A 25769-nucleotide genomic window follows, 5' to 3' on the forward strand; every position below is an offset into this window, starting at 1 on the left:
AGTCCACTTCCAACCACTTCTGATGTTCGAGACTGATAGACCAGCAAGTCGACTGGTAACAGTCCAGGAAGTTCCTTTTACCTATAATGGTAGAGTCGTTCCATTGAGACAAGTAACCGAGCTCCTTCCGATAGGCTGACTTAACAGGGCTGAAGACAGACTGGTCAAGTGGCTGGAGGACATGAGAGGAGTGGTGGTAAGAACAGTAAATGGATATTGTTAATATAGCAATTCCACATGAAGTCTGTCGTCGTATGACTCCATGCCCATCCACAATCAACAGTCGAGCCTCGCCTCAGCCTCGGGCATAGTCTGTGGGATAAACACCTTCTCTAACCATTCAATGGCAGTTAAGTCTGTAGTCCAGCCATTATCTGTTGCTGTAAACTCCCACCCATCGTATGGAACCAGATGTAATGGAAACCACTGTTGTTGTCTTCCCTTGAAAATGATAAGAGGACGAAGTGCCCTACCCAAGGCTGAGATACACTCAATGATAGAGACCCATGCCCTCGACCCAGGTTGTTTCTTGCGAACAGACGTCGTCTCAGCCATGCCCAGCACTAACCCATTAGCCCTGACCCTCGAGGATGCCAGTCTCATCCATATTATATCTGTTGGCTGGTTTGATGTCCTTGATCTCAGGGATAGCAAGGAACTTAAACCAGTTCCTAATGACCTCAGTAGATGCCCCATTAACGCGTCTAGAATCGATGGAACGACTTCTCTGAACCTTAATGATAGGGTTCCTTCTCACGAAGGCATAGATCCAGCCTTTTCTAATGGTTTGGTATCCCCAGCAGCAGCCAGAACTCGCTCTGCGAATTCCTTCACCTGTTGGTGCGTTGGTGCGAGGCAGCGAAGCCTGAATGCGAACCCATTGTGCCAGCTTACTCTCCTGGTCAGGAGACAGCCTCTGCCAGTCAGCAAAGCCACTTTCCTAGTCTGACCACCTTGGAGACGTAGTTGGAGGGTTGATCGTGGTATCCCATACTCCAATGAGGCTCTCTTTTGACTCTTGCCGTTTGAGATGTCCTCGAGAGCCTGACGAAGCTGATCTTCGGTATATTGAGGCATTAGATATAGAAGAAGGTATGTGCAAAAAATGAGCCCATTTGGACTCGAATTGAAAATGTTGTGATAAAAGGAGGTTGGGGGTGGGCATTGCGTTGTGGTGGATTTTCGCGTTTTTGTGGGTGCCAGAAACAGGGGGGTGCCGGGAAGTGGGGGGTTTGACTTACCCTTCATTCCGCATCCCGCTCAACGACAGACCCCTTTCTGTGCCACGCGATCACGAACTTATCACGCCGAAACGATCCTGGATTTGTACGAAGAGACGCTCTATTTACGATCAGAAAGCTTCTGTCCGTATCGGACGCAACGGCATCGTTTGCGGGGTATGGCTCCTCAACGAACACAATGAGAAGTACGGTACGGCAAGTCCATTGAGCAGCTCGTCAAGGAGGAGAGTGCCAGAACTTCCCTCAGTACAACAACTGCGCGTTGTCGGGCACTTACATTTCCACTGACTTTCCCCAGTCAATTTTATCTCCAGCCAGTTCGACGGCACCTCCTTTGGCCACTATGACGGCGAGTTGCCTCGGACAGCAAACTCGATGGCAGGGCACCTCAGTCTTCAGCTTCAAGAGGCAAGAGCCAAGCCACCCAAGCGCGAATTCGAAACAGCAGCACACTACAGGCGACAAGTCGCCCGGCGAATTTATATCGCTGTCGGACTCCGGCTCGGAGAGGAACGCACGTGTTCGGGGGGGGACTCAGACCGACAGAGCATACACGCGTTGGAGTGGAGGAATATGGGCAACTGGAACATACGAGTTGGAGGCTCAGGGGATAACGTGGGGATAACCAGGAGAGCGGCATATTCAAATTCTCGTATGGCAAATATGGCGGAAGCTATGCCAAATTTCCACTAACTATATTTTAGCAGTTGTTGATCGGGAAGCGGTCCATTATTGAATTCGACGGCCGCACGAGGCTATGAAGTTTCCCGAATTCGAGAGTTACAACAGCGTCCAAGCCTTCTGACTGAGAGTTGTCCTCATCATCGTTTGCCACACCAAGAATCATGTGCAAACCCATGACGCTCCTCAGCATCAACACGAGATCCAAGAGAGGGTACTATCAGCTAATACCACACGGCAAACGACTTTTCCGATCCTAGTCAGTCTGAGGGCTTCCAAAGGGTGTTTCACCATGCAGACCTCCTTCTAGCCCGCGGAGGTTGACCAACAAACTCTCGATGGTCTATTCATACAGACTACAGAGAGAGGTCGCATGATAGTACGCCTGTTCTTTCGAATCAGTCACGTAAAAGCATCCTTGGACAAGCCCTTCAGCAATCCCTCCCAGCTTTCTTCTGCCGGACGTCAACCTCATCACAGAAAGGCCACGACAATGACCTTTCTGTTTCTCCAGGAGTACCTGCGGAAGAGTCTCATTCGGAAAGCCCTCGGACGTCACCCATCCCTCCAGCCCGTCATCCCATCAGCCCGTCATCCCATTAGTCCATCAGCCCGTCGGTCCGTCAGCCCATCAGAACGCTGGACGCTTGCCAGGAGCCCAAGGTCGAACAGACCCCCAAGGAGGTCATTGGTCCCGCTATCAATGTCGACGACGTTTATAAAAAGCTGCAGGGAGTTAGCGCCGCCCCCAAGGACGTCGCCTCCAATAACAGCAGTGTCGAGACCGCGGTGTCCAAGCCCGCAAAGGCTGCTGAGACCAAGTTCGAGGAGTGCGAGGCAACTGTGATGGGGATTGCTTAGGAAGACGGTACCTTTTACACCACCGACGAGATCCAACAGTCCCCCATATCTCCAAATTCTATCATGAGGTTTTTTCTAGGGCACTGCCAGTGGGCATTGGCCAGGTCGTTGAAAGCCTTGGTGTCGGCGGCGTCCCACGAGACCTCGCAACCGGATCTTGTCGTTACCCTGTACAAGAACTTCTATCAGCATGGGACCCGCCAGCATTGCCGAAGGGTGCATCATGATAATTGGGACTCTTGAACTGGAGATAAATCGTATTGGATGCTCTGCCCACCAACTTCCTCCTTTCATACCATATTCGCCATTGAATACGACTATTAGACATCGCACCGGCCGCCGTGGAGTCTTCCCGGGGCACCATGATATGCTCAGTTCTCTCAGTCGCCCATGGGTCAAACTCAGACCGTGTCAGTCCTGAACCGGGCTTTCGCCGAACTTCTCCTTTCCAATCGAGTCCCGAGCCTCACTTCGCCGACTCGCCAAATGTTCAGCCGGCATGGTCACCCAGTCTAGCTAGAAAGTCATCTACGATATATATAGCCTGCCCTGCCGCCGTGGGCACCAGCAACAGTCGTACACTATGACACGATCTTTGCAATGGCAGCGACGCCAACGTGCTTCGCACAAACCGACTAAATGTCGTCCCAATGGCCAGACGCGATCAGGTCGGCTCATGCAACCAGGCAACCAAAATGTACGAGGCTGGTTGAGGGGACCTTGGAGAACATGATCCCTCACCTGGATTGCGACATTCGCGAAGGCTATTGAGACTCGTGGATTATCTCGTGAAGATGATTGAGCAGACTCTGGGTTTCCCACGTTAGAAAGAATCGAGTCTTCCTCTCAAACTCAGAACTTGGATGTATCCCTGAAACATGGCCAACGAAAATGACTACAGACCGATTCGAGGAAGACGGCAATTCCAACTTGTGAGATCCTACAATAGCTATTAAGAAGTTTCCGGAAACCACCCGGACTGGAGCAATCCGTCCTGCGGCTTCATTGAGCTGTTGGCCCGCATTGTTGTTATTGTAATAGTGGATAACCTGACAAGATCGACAGCGAGGCTGTCCTTTTCCGTAAGATACTGAAGATTCCAACATCCTCTACATTCAAATGATGACATTCTGACGCGTGTGCAACGAGATCATTCAGTCGCAATGGAACCTGGTCGCAGCCAAACCAGTAATAGAGACTCGAGTGGCTGCCCCCGACTTCTGCCGTCATCTTTCTTTGTTTGGGATCCCATGGAAAGAATTGCCAAGAAGTTGTTGTTTCCACCAGATGAGTGAGAAGCGTCAGCCTGACCAGCCACTGAATACTAACGAGAAGATGGCTCGCAACACAAGGACCGATAGCTTCACGGGGCAGGATTCACCTCAAAGAGGCCAACGGCACCCCCGAAAACATCAAATTGGGAACAGACAAGGGACAAGAACAGCGCCAAGAAGATCCCCGGAGCTAAACGGGTCAACTTTTGCCAGACGTACGCAACAAGATTTCATTCCTGTCTAGGCTCGACTCGTACTTCAAGTGCTTCTGGCCCAGTATCGCGCGACCATTGTGAAGAGCTTGTCATAGGATTGAGCGTCTCAAAGGGAGTCCAGGTGACGGCTCGTTGTTTCCGGTACTGCGACTTGTTCCACCATGCTCAGTGCAGGATGCCAATCGATGGCGAGTCAGATGATAGGGAGCGTCAGAAGTGGCACGACTGGACGGCCAACGCCTGTGCAAAATTTCTTATATTTCTGCAGTGTTCCAAGTTGAAGGAGTCAATGATATGGGTTGGAGGTATGAGATGAGCTGTTTGGGGGGAATTTGTCCTGGTCATTACTGACTATATAACAGCAGGGCATGCAATGAAGAAGGACACATATGACTCTGAGGTCACTGGCAACTGAAGAGGGTCTGGTGAGCGCGCCCACGTGAGGAACTATCAATCACGGGGGCTACACCGAAACCTTCTCCCCGCGAATGCCCCTCGAGTCGAAGAGAAGCCAGAGACAATTGAACTGCTGTCGACTCGGAACCAAGATGATCTGTTCCAATCAAGCTTCCGTCAGGTGGCCTCGCCCTCGCGTTTGGTTCATCCGTATTGATGTATCTGCCGACAAAGCGATTGGAGGAGCTGGAGGAAGCGTCACTGGGCCCAGCAGATGTCATTTATTTACGTGCACAATGTCGAATGGCGGATACTTTACATTTGCCGAGGAGCTCCGAAGTCGGGTCGAAGCTGAAAGCCTTTTCTCGTTGTCCTCATTCTCTCTCTATTTCTCTTCTTGTTGTCAGTTCCCGAACGGCTCACTCGATCTGGCTTCCAGACCTCTGAATGCTTTATCCTCTTGTTCTCTTTACCGTTCGCCCACGCTTTTGGTCCATCAATCTTCTTGCCCTCTATGATAACACACACACACACACACATATATATATTTTCTGGGACACTGGCAGCCATGGTCTAAGACTTGAGATCCCTCGAGCCGGCCGTGGTGAGTTCTTAACGAACCTTACGCAAAGAGGTTGACGAGAGTCTCTCGGCGATCGCTCTGCCACTCAATGGCATGGAAAACGTAGCCTCAACGATGAGCGTATGTAGGTTTCGTGTTGCCAGTGGGGCATCTGCCAGTGACTTAGTTGGCACTCTCGTACCATGAAGAACACAGACAAAGATTATGTTCCGGGTATCAATCCGGCACAGGTACCCAAGTAAACCGCGTCCTCAAGTCGGCTGTGTCAGGTGACGGCCGGGCTAATCCGCAACACCGTCTCCTCTAAGCACGGGAACAGAGGTAACCTGTCAGTATAGCTGAACGTTGCATCTACGAAGGAACTGATTCCTGCAATACTCAATGCGCGAAACTTCCTCAATGACCCCGACACAAGTCATAGAGCACAGCTTGTCAACGTCATTTGGTCCAACTCCTGCATCTCCAGGTTTACCACGTACTGCTAGTAGTTATCCCCGCCAAAGCCCTCTCCGCGCCGTCATGGAGTGTAGTTCTTCAGAGATGTAGACAACTAGCTTCGATGACCTGTGGAAGGGTACCACGGGGAGATTGGTCGGCGAATGAACCCGACGGGAGATCCACATCGCAAGTATCTGGGAGCCTGTGATCAATGCAAAATAGGCCTGATACAGCTGCTCTCTAGAGCATAGAAGCATCTTGAAATATTCGATCACTTTGCGGAGGCGCGGACCGTTGTCACACATCTTCCAGCAAAGTAGTCCCAGGTGAAGCGTGCGGATGTCATTTGGATTGGCTTTGCTTTTCAAGAAGCCTATATGCTTGTGCTGCCCAAACAGGTGACTAAGAAGCGGGCAACAAGGAACAGCGTCGATTCTCATGCTGTGATACCTGTAGCGGCCAAGAGGTCCTCGGACGGGTTAATTAAAGCCTAGTTCAGCGCCCCCCTAGCTGCCGTAGAGATTCGCAGAGCCACTTACAGTATGGTTATTTCAGACTACAGCGTTTCCGACAGATCCCTCAAACCACAAACCGCACAATCGCACGAAGTACCACTGGTCTCGCACTTCTAGAACGCGTCATCTTGGGCGTGCGGCCAGACATAACGCAGTATGTAATGGAGGATGACTTCTGGCAGACCATGAGAAGCCTGGAAACAGAGGTCAGGCTAGTGAGCTCTGTGGAACAATGACAGATGTTTGGACTGGGTAGCGGTAGTGGACCTGATACTTCGGAATAGACGCAGCTCCGTCTGAAAGTGAATGGTAGCATCAGTAGCTATTGCAAGTTCGAACATGACTCGGCCACATCCAGCAATGGGTTTGGGAAGTATATCTATCTGCAATCCCTTTCTGAATCAGAAATGACAGCAGCAGATTTAAGTCTCTTTATCTAATAGAAACCATAGGACCAATGCATGCTGATCTGACGCTGCTGTATGGCTCATGAACACATACGACGGCTAGGTCAGGATTGGGTCGGCAACGATCAGCAACAGCCTCACATGGACAGGACCTCCGTGAACAAGAGCTTCGTGTGGCAGCACTTGACGTATTGGGCCGCGGTTGAGACAATCACGCCCCACGTTGGTTCAGTGATGCTGTAGAAACTTGCGTTTCGGTAACTTCAGAACACAACTTGAATGATTGCGACACCAAGCATCTCGCCCCCTCATCATTGAGATATAAGAGACCATCCCGCTCAAGCTTTCGAAGGAACAAAGTGGAAAGCAAGGGAGATAGGTTGTCGGCAGTGATTGGATATGCGGGTATCACTGCTGGCGTGATCAACATCGGTTCACAGGAGCTTCGAAGAACATCATTCGTCCAGTATATGATACAGGCGCCTGGAGCTCCTGGCACCTATTCACGTGTACAAGCAACTCGCCATCTGCATAAGAGGAAAATAAAACAAGGTCACATAGACTTGAGACTCGTCCTTGGGTATGCTCAGCCTACAAACGGCCAGGTTTCTCTTGAGCATTAGTCGTTATTAAAAAACAGTGTCGCTTCACGCATGACGAGCGTGTGCGCATAGAAGCATATGTTGGCCTGTTTTCAAGCTTCTAACTTTGCGAAATATTGCAGGCATATAACATAGGCAGTCGACCCCTGCTCAATCAATGCCGATGGAGATTAGCAAAGATGAAAGATTGCAGACTCACGTTGACACTGGCCCCGAGCTACGCCATTGATTCAGCACAGTCTTGGAGGATCGGTCCGGATCACGACTAAGTATTTCCTCCAGGGACGACTCCCGGCGATGAAGACCTAGGTAATCACCCCCGACGTCGAAATTTTAGAGGCCAAACCGCCAACTCGTCTGAGAGAACCTGGGTAAACCGCCGAGATTGGCAAGATACCAAACTGCGGGCGCAACATATATATGTGAAGGCTTGATTCGATCAAATCTTTTCTGACTCGTGCCACTCCACCCTCTCCCCGTCTCAGATGACTCTGAATAGGGAACGGGCAGGAAGGACAAAATTGTGTCAGGAGCACACCTCGTTACAAATCGTGGTGCCATCAAGCGTGAACAGAAACAGCTAACCGGATTGTTTTTGAACATCGTGAATATCAGAAACATGCGCGTCATGCTGATGTTTCACGCTCCCTGGAACCTCGGACTCACCTTCATGAGGTGCCATGTTGCCCGGCAATGCACCGTTTCTGGAGCTCTAGTAGTTGAGATTCGACTGTTGATGTAATCCATTGTTCAGGACAAAGACCGAGATTCTACAAGCGCTTAGATACCGCTTCAGAACTGGAGATTCAGATTGATTCCTCACTGACTTTGGACTAGCCGATGACGGTTTTGGGACCTCTTAATCTGTATCTACAATAGATCACTTCAGCTGAAGGCGTGAGACTGACGAAGCCTGAAGGTCAGCGGAGCGAGTCCTCACCCACCTAGATCTTCCTGGTGGATATATTTGCCGTTCAATTGGGGGTCATTCTGACATTCTGGTCATTGCGAGATCGGGCAAAGCAATCTTGGACATCCATATCATCCTGGCTCCGATAGACACTTCTCAAGAGGCAAACCAGGCTTTCCAACATGGACGTTGATCCGCTCTCAACACAAATCCTTTGCAGCTCCTCCAAAAGAACATCATTCCAGCATCTGCCTCGCGGAAAGCAGGTCCAACGCACAAAGACCAAATGCCTCCCCGATCCCAATGCGAAGACATTGGAGGTTTCCGCATGATATGATCTCTCTGGCCACAGCCAAGGTAGGGCCATGAAGTTCCCATCCACGACTAGTCCGTAGACTGATCTCTCGCGAGCAGTGACGACCCCTGACTTCACCAATCCCTCAAAACACCAACGCCATAGGAGCGTCAAGGTTTTATAGTCCCAGAATATTGCGGCAACACCGAACTGATTTGCCTTGTCATGCAAACTCTGCGGATACTGTTACCTTCATCACGTAGCCTCGGAACATTATCGCACATAGGACCAAGCTTCACTCATATTCAATTTCCTCACTATCACATACCCTCTACTCACTTCCGCTCAATGCGAGCCGTCGATACTCTATGGCGGAAGGAGGACCTTCGGGCTCACAAAAATCCACATCGCGCTTGTCAAAGAGGATTGGTTGCGGAGGACCACATGCCGCGACACGGCTTTGGTTCCCGATGCTTCGACGCCTTTACTGGCACAAAGGACCCAGCACATCAATCCCTACGTCGACAAGTGGCTGAGGTCGTCGGTCATCTAGTATATCAGGGACTGACCTTCGAATTCACATCTGCAGTAGATTTTAGTGAAAGAAATCAGGGCGGCATCGACTTGCTGGCAATTTGTCGTATCCATCGGATTGAATGCACAATTGCTCGATTATGAAGCTTTAATACCCACCTCTTTGAGAGATATGGGCACCCTGGCCGTTGCTATCCTTACTGACTCACTTATAGCTATACCCTGGGTAATGCTCTTACTAGAGGTGGCTGGCGTGTTAAATGTTGCTGGGCTTAGAGTCGAGCCGCTCGTCGGCTGTTGTTGTTGACGGGCGCGGCAACTCTCGTCGATGAGCTCTCCTATGGTTCTTCCGCCATCCTAGCCTTCTTCTTCTATTGGAACAGATTGTGGATGGCCGAACAGCGTCTCGGTGATGCTGCACCTCTCCTGGAGTAGATACCATGGAGGCATGTACGTACACTAGACGGATTTCCGCTGATCGGTGATCTGCTGCCATGCGAGAGATATGAAAAGGGGTCTTTTGACTTCGTAGGTCTGGGTTCTTAACTCTCTGACAGCAGAAAGTGATGCCGACGACAGCAAGGCGCAACTTTGAAGGTGGAGAGAGCCGCAGTGAAGGCGTCTCTCATCTACGATGAGGCGCCTCCTCTGAAGTCCCTCTTTGCGTCGTACAACTGTGCGGGAATCTTGCGGCAGTCTCCTCCTTCCTTACTTGGTTGCCGCCAGTGTCGTATTCGGTTGATAATCTTCGGGGGCCAGCAGTAAGCTCTTCTAGACGGGATGATCTGATGGGGATCTTGACTTGGAGTCGCCGACGATAAAGCCGTCGACTTTCCGTGGTGGAAGGGTCGAATTTTGCTTCTCCGCGGATACACTCCATGGGCCGGCAGTGGTTGCCATGATAGAAGGGCCTGAAGTCGTGGTCTCGCCGCCAGAGGTCTGTGTAAATATTGCTGTAGTTGGTTCAAACCGATAGGCTCTGTGGGTGACGATGGGTCAGTTGCTGTCTGTTGATTGGTTCTGCGTAACGATTTAAAAGGAAGATCCCAACCATAGATAGGGTCAGCAGTCGAGGCCTGATTAAGGGTCTCGGAGCTGGGCTTTGATTCTGCCCTGACTCGCAGTCGACCTGAACTTCCACGCTTCAGATTTTCAACCTTCGAGGAATTCCATTCCACCCAAACCCACAATCATGGGTGTTGGTATACACGTAAGCAGGTCAGACCTTTCGGTCGCAACGTAGGTCAATAGGTCATGTTAGGTCTATTGAGCGTATATAGAAGGAAAGGATCATGGGCAGAGCCCGCGATCTATCGATGGGTATAAGTAGGTAGAAGGGCCCGTCGCACGGGCCCATACCGCCTCCCTACCACCCCTACCTAACTACCCATACCCAACTGCCTACCTAGGCCCCTTTTCTGCCTCGTAATCCAACAATAGGCTTGCTTAGTTCCTCAATCGTCTATTCAACGGTTCAGCAGAATAGTTATATTATAATGAAACCTAGCATATCTTCTGACCTCGGAAGCAGCTGCGAACCTACAGTGGCTTTGGAGCATACCCAGAGCAGTGAAGGATTCCTCTTGACTGCCAGGAAGATTGGCATGTGGCTTCATCCTGCCGATAAGAAGAACCGTAGGTCAATAGTGGATTTGGCACCGCTTGCTCAACGTGTGCGCTGATGCTTTTTCTCTTTGATCATATCTTTCTAGACGACTTTGAATGTCTTGTCGGCTCCCGCAACATTTCACGAAAGTTGAATGCTCTCTCATGAAACCTATGTGATGCGTTAGTCGATATCACAGTTCTGATGGATGTGGACTGATGTACGTTTTCGCAGCTATGACTGAGCTTTACTCAAATTGACATTTCCTTGCCGCCCTTGCGTCATGTGCCGAGGAAGGTCCTCGGTTGGATTGGCTGCTCGCGCGTCCCTGTGACGTGGTGAAAGATGAGACAAGCTTCACTTAATGACGTGGATGCTAACTCGTCACCTTCTGTTCCGATGACTGTGAGCTTTGTTCGTGTCTGAGGCTCCCCACCTTGGAACTCGGGAAGATACAGCACAGTTTTAACGTTCCACAGTCAAAGAGTAGGTGTTTCGTTTTCAAGCTCAAAGGGCATGCAAATTCTAGTGAAATGGCTGGATGAACAGATACATCTTCACTCAATATGCGCGTAGTTTCACACATCGCTCTGAGACCGAGCGCTGTCTGTACAAGGCACACCTGCAAAACTTAAAAATATATCAAAGGATCAACTCTGGTGGAGCGTGCTTGCCGGAAGATATCAAGTTCACTGGTTTGCTGTCCGTCAGTGGTTCCGCCTTGTTTGGACACTTGTTGGAAGCAATGAGACCTATGCCAGCTTCCATTCCACACTCGCTCAACCTATGGCAAAGCTGAAGAGCTGTAGCTCCGAAGGCGAGGCCAACATAGATGATGATACATCTACAGCCTGTGAGTCGTGAAATGCAGAAGTTTGGCAGCTGGTCGGTTGTGTTGTGGGACTTCCACGAGTGCAATTTTATCCGGCAGGGCTTTGCCGCACACAATTCCGCGACAGGCACATGTAATTGATGTCGTTCATTGTTCAATACCATAGTTTCCTTTCCCCCGATTCCTCATGTGAACATCTACAGATAACAGCGCCACCTGGCAGAACCAGAGTAAGAACGTTCCGGTGAAAGCTTTCTAGGTGGGTCTCTGGGTCGTCTTCTTGGCCTGCCTGCACACTGTCGATCTAAGTGAGATGATCCGCACGTAATTGATTGACCATTCATACCTGATGACAGCTGAGAAACCTCCGTTGACACAGGACTTGACACACAGCAATGCTATTGGTGATGTTGTCGTTGCTGTTGTCACGTGAGGTTGGTCAGCAAAAACCCCACCCGGCTAACCTCGGAAGCCTCCCTTCCTCTCATTGTACCGGGAATCTGACCCACGCACACCGGACTTCAGACAGACAGACTGGACTGGGAGCACAGACCACTCATGTGTTTGGCAGGCGCGATCCATCGCAGCTGCTGTCAATGCTGCTGGTCGACATGGGACTTGACAGCAGCATTGTTGCTGGTAATAAATGAGCATTGTTCCTTCCACTCGTCAATTGCTGGCAACTGCTGCGACTGGTCGGCTGGGTCACTCTTTCCTGCCTTCCCAACAACAAGCTCTTTCCTCTCCTTCCACTGTTGCCAGTCTCGACCATGCACCTTCCCCTTGCCTACCTTACCTGACCTTGCATCACTCCGGTAAATATGGCTTCCTCCCCATCGACCTAGCATTCTCTGATGGCATTCCTCGCAATTATTGTGCTTGTTTGATGGCGTTGTTCTCACTTGCCCCAAACTCCCTCATCTATTGATGATTATCGTCTACCTCTTTCTCGATTGCTCTGGCTCGAAGTGGTGCCGACCATCGTCTCTCCAGCAGCTGCTGGTACACACGTCAGCAGAGGAACCGTACGGTTGGCAAGCTTCCCTTGTTCCATATTCCATTCACGCCACGACCATGCGGTGCTACCGAATCGACTTTTGCGATCAATTTCATCCCACATTCATTCAGCACAACCACTCCGCACCAGCCTCCACACGGCAAAGACATCCCGCCGATGCTCGACATCTCCGACTACATACCCGTCGGCTCCGCCACGTCCCCCTCAAACTCGTGATGCGATGCTTGGGGCCCCGCTACCCGCAGCGCAGCTTCAATTGGTGTTTACTTCTGTGTGGAGGTGGAAGTAGGAGGAAGTGGGTGAGGTCCACGATTGCTTCAGAGGTGGTCCTCCAGAGGCTGTCTGTAAGTAGAAGAGCCGGTCATGTAACCCAGACCGCCTTCCAAACCCACCTTTTGCGTCAACTGTCGAGAATCCAATAGCAGCTAGTCATCCCTCGGTGTGATTTCATTTGTCTTTTACCAAGCTCTGCGGTTCTCGTCAACCAACCTTGGCAAGACATCGACTCTCGATTGGATCTATGGGAATCTTGTTGATCGGGCTCGGTATACTTTTAGGTACGATGCAAGTACAAATGTCACAAAGTCACTGCGATGCCGCCTTCACTCAATCCCACTTGTCCCCCTAGTTCCGACTCCTCGAACCGGCGCTCCCGCTCCCGCCCGTCGCCCATCTCACGTCAATAGTAACGAGCGCGGCACCAGGAGACTTTCACAGACTGGTTCTCTCCTGGCAAGTGCGTCGCTGAGCCCTTGAAACCTTCGCCAAAGAAGCATGTCGTCACAACGGCCAGGCTCAAGCGCCTATGTTGCTGAGGCTTCGGGCAGTGAGCCCAGGGGACGGTAGGTCTTCCAGACTGGCGCTGAGAACCAATCTCCTCGAGAGTCAGAACACCTGACATTGAATAGATGATTACCGCCTCGAATTGTCAACCAAAAGTCTTCTCGGAAGTTGGTCATGGCTGCGAGATGTGCCCAAACGCCAAAGAAGCCGGCAGTACGGCAGGCGGCGACAGCGAGTCCAATCCAAAGTCGAAGAGCTGGCACGATATCTATCATTCTTGGCTCTTTCTGCCCAACCTCTGCAACGGCGTCCTTTCATCACTGTATCTGGATCAAAGCGAATGTGATCATTGAGCGGAACAGTAACGTTCGAAACAGTCAAAGAGAGGGCAGGAGCCGCGAGATTGCGATGCGAGGAATTGGACGGGACCGGCTGCCGCCACTACATGTGGCCTAAAGAGCTGTTGTAGTACCACCGGCATGGCGTGCAAGCTCCAAGTCAGTTGTTTGTAATGGGCAGTGAGTCACTCCCGGCCCTGATGAAACGTTTCTGGGCACCACTTCTAACGTTGGCGGAAAAACTCCAGATCCCGAGTTAACGTTAGACTAGGAGTCGGCCGCAATCGACGTCATAATACGGTCCAAGTATGTCCAAAACGCTGCTACTGCGCCCGTGAGCCGGAGAGGTGGGCTTCGCAGCGAGGGTGGTGGCGGTCGTGCTTGTCACAACCGCGGCCAGGAGGGCACGTCTCTCGGGAGTGCCACGTCTCTTAGGAATGCCCTGAGCCTCGCAAGATCAAGTGCTGCTACTGAGACGAGGAGGGCACGTCTCTCGGGGAGGCCTTGAGCCTCGCAAGATCAAGTGCCGCAACTGAGACGAGGAGGATACGTCTCTCAGGGGGCCTCGAGCCTCGCAAGAACAAGTGCCGCAACTGCGACGAAGAGGGCACGTCTCTAGGGGTGGCACTGAGCCTCGCAAGATCAAGTGCCGCATCTGCGACGTGGAGGGTCATCTCTTCAAGGATTGCGAGAAGCCCGATGGCAGTAAGTTACCCAGCTAGCTTGTGATTGACTTCATCACCCTGACACATATTCCTCAATAGTCACCCGCATCAAGTGCAAAAACAGCGCTCTCGAGCTCCGAAGACGTTCGGCGCAACCCTCTTCCCAACCCCTCCTATGGCGATGGTGCTTGCGACAATTACCTCCGATGACCCGGCCTGACGGGAGCGCTACGTACGACCTCCAGCCGCCGCCACAATCAGACGTCGAGACACGTACATGGAGAGCGATAACGGAGAACCCGCAACCGACATCCAATTGCTTGACTAAAATGTGGAGGATGGAGTTCCTAGACCGATTATCTCTTCGGATCTTTGTGGGAGCTCGAGGATGGAAGAACTGATGGAGAAAGTTGGCAATTTACGGGTTATTGGACTGCACGAAGGACGCAAGTATCTCCTGCACTTGTCGCTGCTGAGACATGTGGTACTTTCTGGCAACCGAGGCGATCTCTGCGCAGGCCCCGTCAGTGTTGTGTCGTGGGGAGGCTAGGTAAACTTTCGGCATGACGTACATCTTCCAGCCTGGCAAGCAAGAATTCTCTATGCATCCAGAAAACAATGCACGATAGTTTGGACAGCTGACCACTTGTCAACACCACCTGTCCATCAGTACCTTGTCGTGAGATAGCCTCTGTCGGAGATTCGATGGACTTGCGTCAATATCTCTTCCCGTACCCGCTCTGACCATGATACATCCCATCGTCAAGACGCAATGCTTTCAAAACCTTAGGCGCGCAACCACAGCACGTCTTTGGTGCGAGGACGAGGCCATCTGGACGAACTCACTCGAGTGATCCACGTAATACCGAAAGTAAGTCAATCATAACCTTGGCTCTCGCCGCGTTTTCCCACCCCATGATAACTGGTGAAGGTGTAGGCGTTCGCATCTTGAACGGCGCAACCGTCATGCCGACATGTGTGCCCATGGCAGCGGCGGGGGAATGGTCTACGACGTTCTTTTCCGGCCCGGTAGCGCAGCGCTTCAAATGCAAGTATCTTTCTTGGTTTGGGGGCATCTCGTCCTCCGCCGGTAAGACGCAGTTTCTGTTGTCAGCGATAACCTCAGGCTACGTGCCCATCTCAGCTTCGGCTTATTTGTACAGATTGACGGCGATAATTGCTCTTCTCCCGCTACGACGACGTGCATTCCGCCCGCCAAGGGGTGACAGATTCTGGACTCTGCAATCTCCACGTGGTGCGGCCTGGAAAACGACCTTTCCTGCTGAAGCAGACTTGCCAGAGCCAGTGCGGAGACAACTTTCGTGCCGAGAGCAAGCGGTTGTGTTGATTGCATCGGGAACCTGATAGAGGAGTACGTCGCATGTGCATTGTCAACCCAGTGGTATATAATAAGCATGCCGCGCCCTTCGATGGCAGGCAAACCATTGCTCCCATCGAATGGGCCGGGCTTGAATGTTGTGACTTGATAACGAAGCACGGGAGCACACGCGGGGATGGATGGGGGCGCATTACGCCACACGCGGTGGGCCCTGGCGCCTCAGTGGCGCTTTCAAGCCACAGTGCCTTAGCGAGCGCAGCAAGCTCGCAGCAAGGCGCTATGGAATTCTCACCGCCATAGACGCTCGTGAATCAATACACGTACATCAATCACACAGCTCGTGTAGATGACCACCAAATTTTGGCTGTGCCTATGGATATTACAGAGAGTTTTGCATTCCGCACGGTGGTGGTCGACTCGTTGCTTGAAAGTGCGTCTGATGTGTACCTATTAGTCTCCTCGCTTCCGCGACGGTTAGAATTCCGCTGCGCGGTTTGACCGCCTGGCCATTGTGAGCTTGTCACGCTTACTAATGTGGCCCGAGCGCACCGATGCTGGCCTTTAGGACATCCGGCACCAGCTGCTGCCTCCAAAACCTGCCAGCTCCCAAACGTGCATTTCACAGGCTGTGGACATGGGCCGGCTTACATAAGGAGAGCCCATTTTCTGGCCACCGCACACCCCCGGCAAGACGATATCGCTTACGTAAATCGCCAAATGCCGCCGGGAATCTTTTCCGATGACCTTGCCTGTGGCTGACTGAGTTGGTAACGACGAAACAACCTACCCATCATTAGGGACGGTAGGATCAGAGTTGGCTCCATTCTTTTTCTCTGGTCTGGATCGCGGGCTAAGATCAATCACAGCGTTCTCAAACAGCCACGGTCATTCGAATTCGCAGGGTTCCGGTCACACGCTGAACGTCTCTCAACCCCGAGGTGGCCCCGCTGCCATCTGCCTTCGACTTCATCAGGCGTCTTTCGGCTTTTCCCCATTCCTTGCCATCGTATGCCCGACTGTCGTGTAATGCAGCCCCCCGTAGGCTGAGCTTCGCAACCGCCACGAGCAGAGCGAGGCCCTGTTAATTGGAAGTCCAATTCTGGCAGCGCAAGGGGCTATTCCAACCCTCGACCAGACCCCAATTGACCCTCAAACCTACGGTTGGAATCTCCCTTTTACATCATCACGCAGAATCAATCAACAGACATAACTTGACCATTCATCAATCAAGAACGGGACGGTTCGAACCAGCTACCCTGTGACAGGCATACCAACAGCCAACAGCCCTGGGCCGTGGCCGGAGTTTGCTCAACATCATCCAGGGTGCAACCACTCAGGAGCCTCGTAAAAGCTTCTGGAACCCGAAATCTGGATATCTGATAGTTGCGGCACAGCCAGGGCGAAAGTACAATGGGCAATTTTGGGCCAAACAGGGGTCACGCTCAGTGGCGCACGGCACTTCATCACCGTTCCAGTCTCAACAGGCACCCTCAGTTGGGAGGTTGTCTGCTGGCTTCCTTTCACTTCTTCCACGATGAGACGGTGTTATGCCACGCCCCCACTTCGTACTCATCAAAGCAACTATGCCCAGATCGATCCGCTTGGTTGTTGTCATCCAAACAGCAGACCTCAGCAGATGTTTCACTCTGGTATGACAGCTTCAAGTAACCACTGATACGTCCAAAGCTTGGAGGGAGAACGACAGAACGCTGTGCAGAGGCATTCTCCTCTCCAGTCTATCAGGTTCATTTCTTCGGATTTCAACACACGGCTAGAGCGGACCATGTTAGGTATCAGGGCGTCTTGACGGGCAAGTCGAGATAGACAAGTTCCTATGGATGCCGCAGGGGAGATCAAGACCGAGGTTTCGATGATGTGTCAACATTTACGGCGTGACCTCTCTCACTTGACTTGTCTCATCTATGGTCTGTCTTAAGAAAGGAACCACTAACCTAGACTCCATACAACCATTTTCCTCCACTGCATCTGTTCGCATCGTACTCTGTTAGGGTAGCAGAATGATGTGGAGAGCAATAACACCCCAGTGTTTGCTTCTAACTTCAGTTACGCTTCTCCAGGCTTCCCCGCGTGCTTCTCAGAGTCTTTCAAGATGTTTGTCACCCTCGGACAAGGCAAGGATGTCTTGAAGCCTGGAGTGATTGGAGAGCAAATCGAGATGTTGACGGTGAAGTCAGAGCTTGACTCTTGCATTCCTCGCAAGAAACACCTGGATGAATCTTCACAAGAGTGATTTCCGGATCCAGGTTGCACTGGGGCATGCTGGGCCCCTGGAACGATGTCAAGGCAGAAACTGAAGTGAGAGCTTTGATCATTACTTCCACCTTGAACTCGTGCCATGCTCTTTTTTCACATCCCTAGTTGCAGAATATGCCCTTTGGGAACCCTCAGCACTCTTGTAAGAAAGGCCGAAGTCTGTGGAAGAATGCATCGGGCCTATGCCTTTTATGTATTCTCACGAAGGTGTTCTGAAGCTTTTCGATGTGTTCTACAAGACACTTCAACAGTGTATAACCACTGTTCAATCCTTTTCTTGTACATTCAAAAGACATGCGACAGGGACGTTGATGAGAAGACCACTCTATAATTCCAGGGCTCTTGACACCAAGATTCATGGTCTACCATTGAGCTGCATACTACCAAGCTCGCCGCTTTGTCAGTTCCATAAGGTGAGTGCAGCGCTATTCGCAGCTGGATGTCTTTTCAAGATGCTTGGAAGCTGAGGATAATGAACAAGGTGTGAGTGGGGGCAATACGTAAAACTGGAATAACCGCGGTGAACTTCCTGGCAATTATGAAGAAGCTGTTGTTGGCAAGTTTGAGGCCTATGTACAGCCATGGGCAAGGGAATCGGGATCACGCATTTTCGTCTTCGTTCTACCGTGTCTCGTAAACTCGCCAGACATCTCATTGGAAGTTGTTAAATCTGAGATCGAATCTCCGCTGTTTGATCAGCAACGACAAGCGAGTGATCATTGTCTCCCAGGGCTGCTATTCTCGGTTAGAAGGCCTTCGCAAAGTTTTTTTCTTTTTTCTTTTTTTTTTTGGCGGAAGGCAGAAATCTGTACGTCTAGAATGGGACGATCTACATGAAGCCCGGGGATCAGGTATATTGAAGGCCATACAAGGCCGTAGGTGTACACTGGGGTGGGCGAAATCGAGACAGCAAGGGAAGTTTGAGTTCGAATAAAGGGACTGTACGCCAGCGTGAGGTTAACTTTTGGTATAAGTCTCCATGAAAGCTACAGTCCACGTACATACTAAGGACTAAACTTGCGATGTATGGTCAGGCCTACAGGATAGTCCCTTTCCCTGATATTATTTCATCTAGTCTTCAGCTGCTCAGATCTCTCTCTGATGGTTCACGCAGTACATTTGCAACGTATGTATCAGCAATCCTGCTTCTTTGATCTCAAGCTATTGTTGCACTTGTAATCTTGTCTCAAGAATCGGTGTCGATCTACCTCAAGATCTCACAGCAATGGGTAGGATACAGTATTCTCCATATATTGCTTCGTCTTTGGCCAATATCTCAATGTAACGTCGCGCTTCCCGACTTTCGAAAAGTGTACATTGATAATGACAGTTGGACTCAAGGAGGCAGCCGAGGGCTTTCCGCCCCTATTCCTATACTTTGGCTTGTTGAAGTAAGAGACGCCGTCAATCAAGATGCTGAGAATGTCGGAGATTCTCTTCATGTGATTAGGGTCGAGGTCTGTCTCGCCACTAGGATTGAGACACCGTTCGTAAGTTCCGACTTGATCCTCGCCTGTGCCGTATGCGTGTCCAATCATCTGGTCCAATGTGGTTGCCGTATATGTGCAGGGAATATGCCCTGTCTTCAGCTGTTGATCCAGAGTGAGAGACAAGAGAAGAGAGGAACGAATAGAACAAGGAAATTAAGGAGTGTCAGACCCAGTATCCAACACCCTATCTGAGCTGGGATTCGCTACCAAACTTGAGCTTGAGCGTTGCTATGGTCATACAAGTGAAGAAACTATCTGATATGCACGCTTAGTAAGAGCTATGTCAAAAAGAGGGACATATGATACACGACCAATGAGTTTGTGTTGCAATATCACCTGAGCGATGATGAGCATGGCGTCGAGGATGATTTCTGCAACAATATTGACCAGTTTGGTATTGCATGAACAGCTCCAAATGGCGTAGACACTGTTGGATGCGGTAGTACTTGGATATCGACTACAGGCTATCGGCTTGTCGAGTGGCCAAGAGCTTACAGAACCATTCTTTGTGACGCGGCTCTCGGCCAGGACTCCTTCGACAACGGCCCCGCATGTGCTGTAGCACAGACTCACGCCAGACTCCTGGTTCTCCATCTCGTGGAGACGAAGCATTGCTTCATATTATCGGCATGTTTCTTCACTTTCTCCCAGGAGCCGACAGTATGCCGGTCTGCTGGTCGGCTGATCACCCGGGTCAATGGGTCTGTCCCCCCATCCGTTGATGGAGGGTTCGCCGCAGATGCCCTAACTGCAGTGACGATACTTGCATACGAACTTTGAGAGAGGGTGGAGGCTCAGGTGAAGCTTGTCCCAGCCGCTCCCGTGCCCACGACTTCCGGCAGCGGTGTGGCGGGCCTCATAAGGATGTAGACGCAGATGCTTTCCGGATAAAATTCATGGTGGCATGTAAATTGGCGCAGACTTTCGGCGTCCAAATGCGGACTACCACTCTGCAAGCAGCTAATATCGCCGGTTTTGGGCGGTACAAACAACACTTTCACGTGTTCTTTGCCAAATCCCTGGATGTCGATGGTGAGGTTTGTGGAACCGGGGAAGTTATGCTTCCTTCGATCGAATCACTAGGTATCCCTGGTCACTGGCGTGATTCCATTGGTACTTCATCGCAGAACCTGTCGTGTCAGTGGGTAAGGCCGAGACAAAGAACACTGGTGAGCCAAACGAGAAGAAAATCGACTAGTCGAGATGAAGATGTCCAGACCAGACGGACTTTGGTCAGCAACCGGAGCCATAGGAACGAGAAGAATGGAAGTATTGGACTTGAAATCGTGAAGTAGTCGGTCCTCTCTGGCCCGGATAATTTTTTTTGATCTCGGCATCATTGAAGTAGCCAGCCCTGTCCGTACATCTGCCCTTGTACGTGTCTGGCTCGAGATGAGTGCTGGTAAAGTCGCGATATTGGCCCCTAACAGCTGTTTGCTATCATTCAGCAAGATAAACCGTAGCTTACGCGCCAAGAAAGATTTCTTTGATGAAATTCTATAGTGCGAGCGAGGATCCGACTGTCTAGTCCCGAAGGACTTGCCTCGACCGTCGAGTAGAATGGAATTCAACCTGCTTGCGACTTAGATACGACGACGACGGCAAAAGCTTTGTTTCGCAGCAACCTTGTCTCTTATCCGGTACGATCAAATTCAAAAAGAGAAGAGAATTATTTGAATGCAAGAAATTGAGTCTGATATTTTCTGACACATACATGTACTTGTAGCATATAGTTTCACTTTAATCAACTCTTGAGGCACATTTGAAGCGAGTGACTAGCCAATGCCACAAACGTACCCTCAACACACAAAAATCAAAATCACAAAGATAGGGAAAGAACCTTCGACCGTTGAAGGTCTTAAGGTTCATCTCCTAGGAGTGCAAATGCCAAAAAGCGACACCACCTCAGCGAAACTCATTCAAGATGTAGAATGAGCGTGGGCACATCTCAGCTATGGCCCTAGATCATCTACCACAAGACCAAAATGCGTTAGCGAATGGTTCGGCTCATATGTATGCTTCGTTCATTGGGAACAGGCCATCCGGGTTGGAATTCCAGGACTTTCGTCCTTCAGGAGACGGCACCCCCGTGCTCTCCCGGGATGTCAAGGTTGCCTCAATGATGGCCTGCCAAGTACGCTCATCTTTACCCTCATAGTTGACAGGATGGTTCCTCACCTTACGGGCGTGTGGGGCTTTCCAAAGCCTTCAATAAGATCCAAGATCGACTTCTGAGGTCTGACAATATCATGACGCTTCGGCAAGTGGTTGTTCTGAACAGTGTCTAGCTGAGCTTCCCCAAGCCCACTTGAATTTGGTGAGTCCTCGATCTTGACAGTCACCTGAGTGAGCTTGGCCTCGCTGGCGGTCGTCTTCGTAATCTCGCCAGCACTTAGAATCTTTATACCATAATGCGCTTCATTAGGGAACAAAGGAGAATCGAAGAGCACGATGAAATTATCGTAGTGGACTCCGTATTGACCCCCAATGGAGGTCCCAAAATTGCTCGTGCCAGGTCCAAAACCAAAGCAATGAGTGCCAATGACAACGTACAGCGACTTGCCCTCGACGATTTTGAGGACTGGTCCTCCACATTGGCCTGCATTCGAGATTAAGTCAGAATGATAACTCCTGACAGGCTAGAAGTAAGGGTATACTTTACCTCCATATGTTGAGACTCGGTATTCGATCATATGCTGAGTGCTGTCTCGGAGATTGTACTTGGTACGAGCGAACTCTTCATACATCAAGGCACCCCCTTCGCCATTTTCACCCCTTGACCCGGGGAGCTCTTTGTCTCCAGGATATCCTACAACGCCGAGCCTGACGTCGCCAGAAACAGGAGTCGGGTTTTGGACGGGGAACATCCTAAGATCACCCTCGAACGGCCGGTCGAGCTTGATGAATGCAACATCGTGCGTCCCGATTTGTGGGCCCGACTGAACCCACTCCAAGGTAGTGACCACTCGCTCACCGAGACGAGCCTGAACACCGTACTGCTCGTCGTTAACCGAAGCACGCCCAGCATATCCAATGTAGCATTTGATCTCTTTCGCACGTTGGCAGTTATATTTCCAGTCGTAGACAACGTGTCCTGCAGTGATAACAGTGTCAGGACTGATGAGCCAGCCGGAGTCCATCATCCAAATTGTTTCACCGCTACCATTGTTTAACGCAGCTAGTATCTTTACAACAGCTGGAAGACGTCAGTGAAGATACTTGAGCTATCTGGAAATGCAAAAAAAGCTGCTGGTAATCATTTCACAACTTACATCGGAACTTGCCACCATCGGCAAAGTCTCCGCGCTCAACAGCACGGCGATGATCCTTTGCAAAGACGCCTCCCTCCAGATCATCCGCTTCAGGCTTGTATGGATTGGCTACAATGGCGGACTGGACCCCTGTAGAGGAAGATTGATAGAGACTCCAAACCGCCGCCTGAGAATGGCCCTCATGAGTGTTCATCATTTCTATGCAAAGCCCGGAGGTGGGTTCCAGTACAAGAATGATTCTGGAGTGGGTGCTGTGGGAATAATAAAATAACGGCGAGAACAATGAGATTAATGCCTGTAATTGCGACGACTTTGTCTGAACCTGTGAAATGGACTGTCATAAAGGATGGTGTATGATGCTCCATATGCACTAGTGTCTGCACAGCGTAGAGATGTCTTGAACATGTCAGGGAATGCTTCCATCTATCATATATTTCAGTGCGAACCATAAACGTGATATACCTTGGCTGTCGCTACTAGCATTCCTGTTTCAGTCGGCGCCTTGGTGGGCTTCTATGGCCTGGACCCATCCCTTCTCTCTGAATTGGTTAAAGTAGGTCACAACGCAACCTTTGCTGAGTTGATCGTCTTGGGCTGAAGTTTCGTACCCAGACCCTTTTATCATTCTTGGCATGTATAGGGTTCGAAAAACAGAGTTGTTTCTAGGGTAATCGCGAAAAATGTGTCGGTCCACAGGTGACCTGACAAACTCAGCCGCACGCCCAAATCTATCAGTCCTGAAATGCCAGAGACATTTTCGCTTGGCTCTGATGTATTAGGTTACTCATGTGCACGAGAGTGAGTTCGAAAGGGAGGCTCAGTTACGACGGTTTGTTGAAAGTAGCTCACATCGCTCACTGAAAGTTCTGCAGCACAGCGTCACAATCTAGAGAATGAATTGAGACTTCAATTTTGAGGCGGGTCTAGCAAGTATACCAAAATGACGCAAAAGGCTATTCCAGTTTCAAGGGTTCAGGGCGCGGCCGCTAGCTGGAGGAACGATGTGTTGCCGACCAGGGGTCAAATCTTGGCGCGAATCCATCAGGAATGCTGGTTTCCCGGACGCGTGATGCAGGTCCACTCAAGAGACCATACTGATCTCTGAACCAAATTCTTCCTCATTCCACAGCGTATGTGATCTCACAGATCCTCTCGTCAAGAACTACTTACCATCAGTCACCTTATTCATCTTTGCGCAGGCCGACATGAGGTATGAGAAGAAGAACACTGGGGGTTTCGCATTGCGAAGAAATAGAAGTAAACGCATCTGGTCTCATCTATTGCATGGCAGCGCGACAAATGACAACCAAAGCCATGGTCAGCAAACCCTTTTCAACCAATTCGCCACGATTTGTATCAACTTGCATGCCTGCCTAATCAGCTGAGCCGCTGACGAGCACACTGAGAATACTGGGATCAGACTTTTTGACACAAGCTATGCAGTGGTTTTTCCGCATAACAAAGGTAGCAATAATTGTGGGAAAGTGGTTGGTCAGGACTGCCTACCGCAATTTCTGCGATGTTCTCATAGAAAACATGGGGTAGACAAAACAACGCCAAACACCAAGCCCTCTAGTCAAATCTAATGAACAACTGTCAGACTCAACAGATTCGACACTTTACCTCAGTGCAAGGGCCCCCATGATAGGCCGCAACTGGAAGACCAAGTTCGAGAAGTAACCTTCTTGAACTTTCTTAAGAACCTTGTATTACTGTATACATTTTCCCTGCCATGCCAGGCTCTAAGACTATGGTATAACTTCATACAATCATGAAATCTTCGTTATCAACAGATCAAGGGCAATGCAAGAGATGGGGCTCAAAATGTCCCAATCAGGGCCGCAGTGTCTGATGTTTCTTAAAGACGTTGAACCTTACACCTTAAATTCTACCTGAATTCCATTACCATATTTCATCGGGTTAATAAATACTTTTTCTTCGCTTCCAGCTGTAAGAATGACTTAGCCACTTTGCGAACGCACCATCTGGTCTAGATATTTACTATTCTGCTTATTCACATGACTAGGCACTATATATTCTCCAACTCCACGACTGGCTGAAGTTATGGACTAGTTTCATGCACAGTAGGAAGCTTTTGGTATTGACTCACGAGCACCAAGTTCAATCGCTTCAGGGACAGGAAAAGCCTCCGTCTCTAGGCCGTATGCAACAACCATGCGCACATTGCACGCTTGAAACTTGAGGATTCACCCCTTGAGCTAAGGAGGATGCGGAACATCAGAACTCGAAGGTCCTCGATTCAGTGACTGGAAGCATGGCTTAAAATTTGCTCAGCCGGCCCCTCCCGCACCCATTCGGTTGCCACTCACATTCCACATAGGGCCGTCCCGTCAGCCGCAGAAGATAAATCTGACAGAAATGCATTTCTGCCTTCGATGGTATGACCTGCCACGCTGGGAATTGTTAGTCTAGACTAAAGTCCAATTTGCGGAGAAAGTTGGTCAACGTTCTGGTACGTAAGACACATGTTTTCCCGATGACGCAAATATGGGGGAAGTCGGACATGGCCAGAACGCATATTGGCATGATTCTGATTCTCAGCCACGCGAGGTAATTCCTTGGCAGGACTTGAAGTATCGCAGGCCGAAACATTCAGGATGGTTGCTACGTCAACGTGGGAAAACATCTAAGCTTTTGGATTCCATATACGTGCAATATTGGATGCTATTGACTATCATTCACCACTAAACAACAGATCTTGCCTGGCTTTAACTGAACTTTAAGCAATGATGAAAGAAACGCCAAGTTGATATTGCTCAGCCTGAGTCTGACTTCGAAGGCTTGGATGTCTTGTCGTCCATTTGGGTCATTCTCACGGTCAATCGGGCGGTTGTAAAGACGACATCAGTTCTCTAAGCAGCATATTTTGTGACCCAGGCTATCGGTGATAAATGGTGGTTTCGGACCAAAGCTTAATAAGGACTCATGTTCGAGGGGTGAGTCGAACTTGAGCATTGGGGCTTCCAAAAAATTGCAAACCATCCAGCGGTAAGCGAGAGTATTTGAAGGGGGAATAGGAACCAGAGAAGCCTCCATCTTGGTACGAAGTCATTCTCAGATTTGAAAGCAGATATACTTTCAGCTTAGGTATGTTCACATTTTGGGACACCATAGTCCTCTGGTCTCGTGCACTGATTTACTACGGTACTTCATTCGTATGTGGCAATGAAGGGATGAGC

The 25769-nt window shown here is 50.3% G+C and overlaps 2 protein-coding genes across 2 annotated transcripts; one reads left to right on the forward strand and one right to left on the reverse strand.

The window, feature by feature from the left end:
• Positions 1 to 11970: 11970 nt before the first annotated feature.
• On the forward strand, positions 11971 to 13465 carry HER10_EVM0011379 (uncharacterized protein). Its single transcript, XM_035480812.1, has 2 exons — positions 11971 to 12752; positions 12966 to 13465. The coding sequence occupies exons 1-2, from the start codon at positions 12318 to 12320 to the stop codon at positions 13092 to 13094; spliced, it is 564 nt and encodes a 187-aa protein (XP_035325835.1). The 5' UTR covers positions 11971 to 12317; the 3' UTR covers positions 13095 to 13465.
• Positions 13466 to 21471: 8006 nt separating this feature from the next.
• On the reverse strand, positions 21472 to 22765 carry HER10_EVM0012170 (ATP synthase F1; the record flags this gene model as incomplete). The annotated part of the gene is made up of 3 exons (XM_035481571.1): positions 21472 to 21896; positions 21960 to 22493; positions 22570 to 22765. The coding sequence occupies 3 exons, from the start codon at positions 22763 to 22765 to the stop codon at positions 21472 to 21474; spliced, it is 1155 nt and encodes a 384-aa protein (XP_035325837.1).
• Between the last annotated feature and the right edge of the window lie 3004 nt (positions 22766 to 25769).

This window comes from Colletotrichum scovillei (genome assembly GCF_011075155.1).
Source record: "Colletotrichum scovillei strain TJNH1 chromosome Unknown Contig00014, whole genome shotgun sequence".
Lineage (NCBI taxonomy): Eukaryota > Fungi > Ascomycota > Sordariomycetes > Glomerellales > Glomerellaceae > Colletotrichum > Colletotrichum scovillei.

Bases quoted from the DNA above. Each gene is read 5' to 3' on its own strand.
- HER10_EVM0011379 (XM_035480812.1), top strand. From the start codon at position 12,318: ATGATTATCGTCTACCTCTTTCTCGATTGCTCTGGCTCGAAGTGGTGC. The intron at 12,753-12,965 runs GTAAGTAGAAGA...GTATACTTTTAG, and splicing joins TGGTCCTCCAGAGGCTGTCT to GTACGATGCAAGTACAAATG.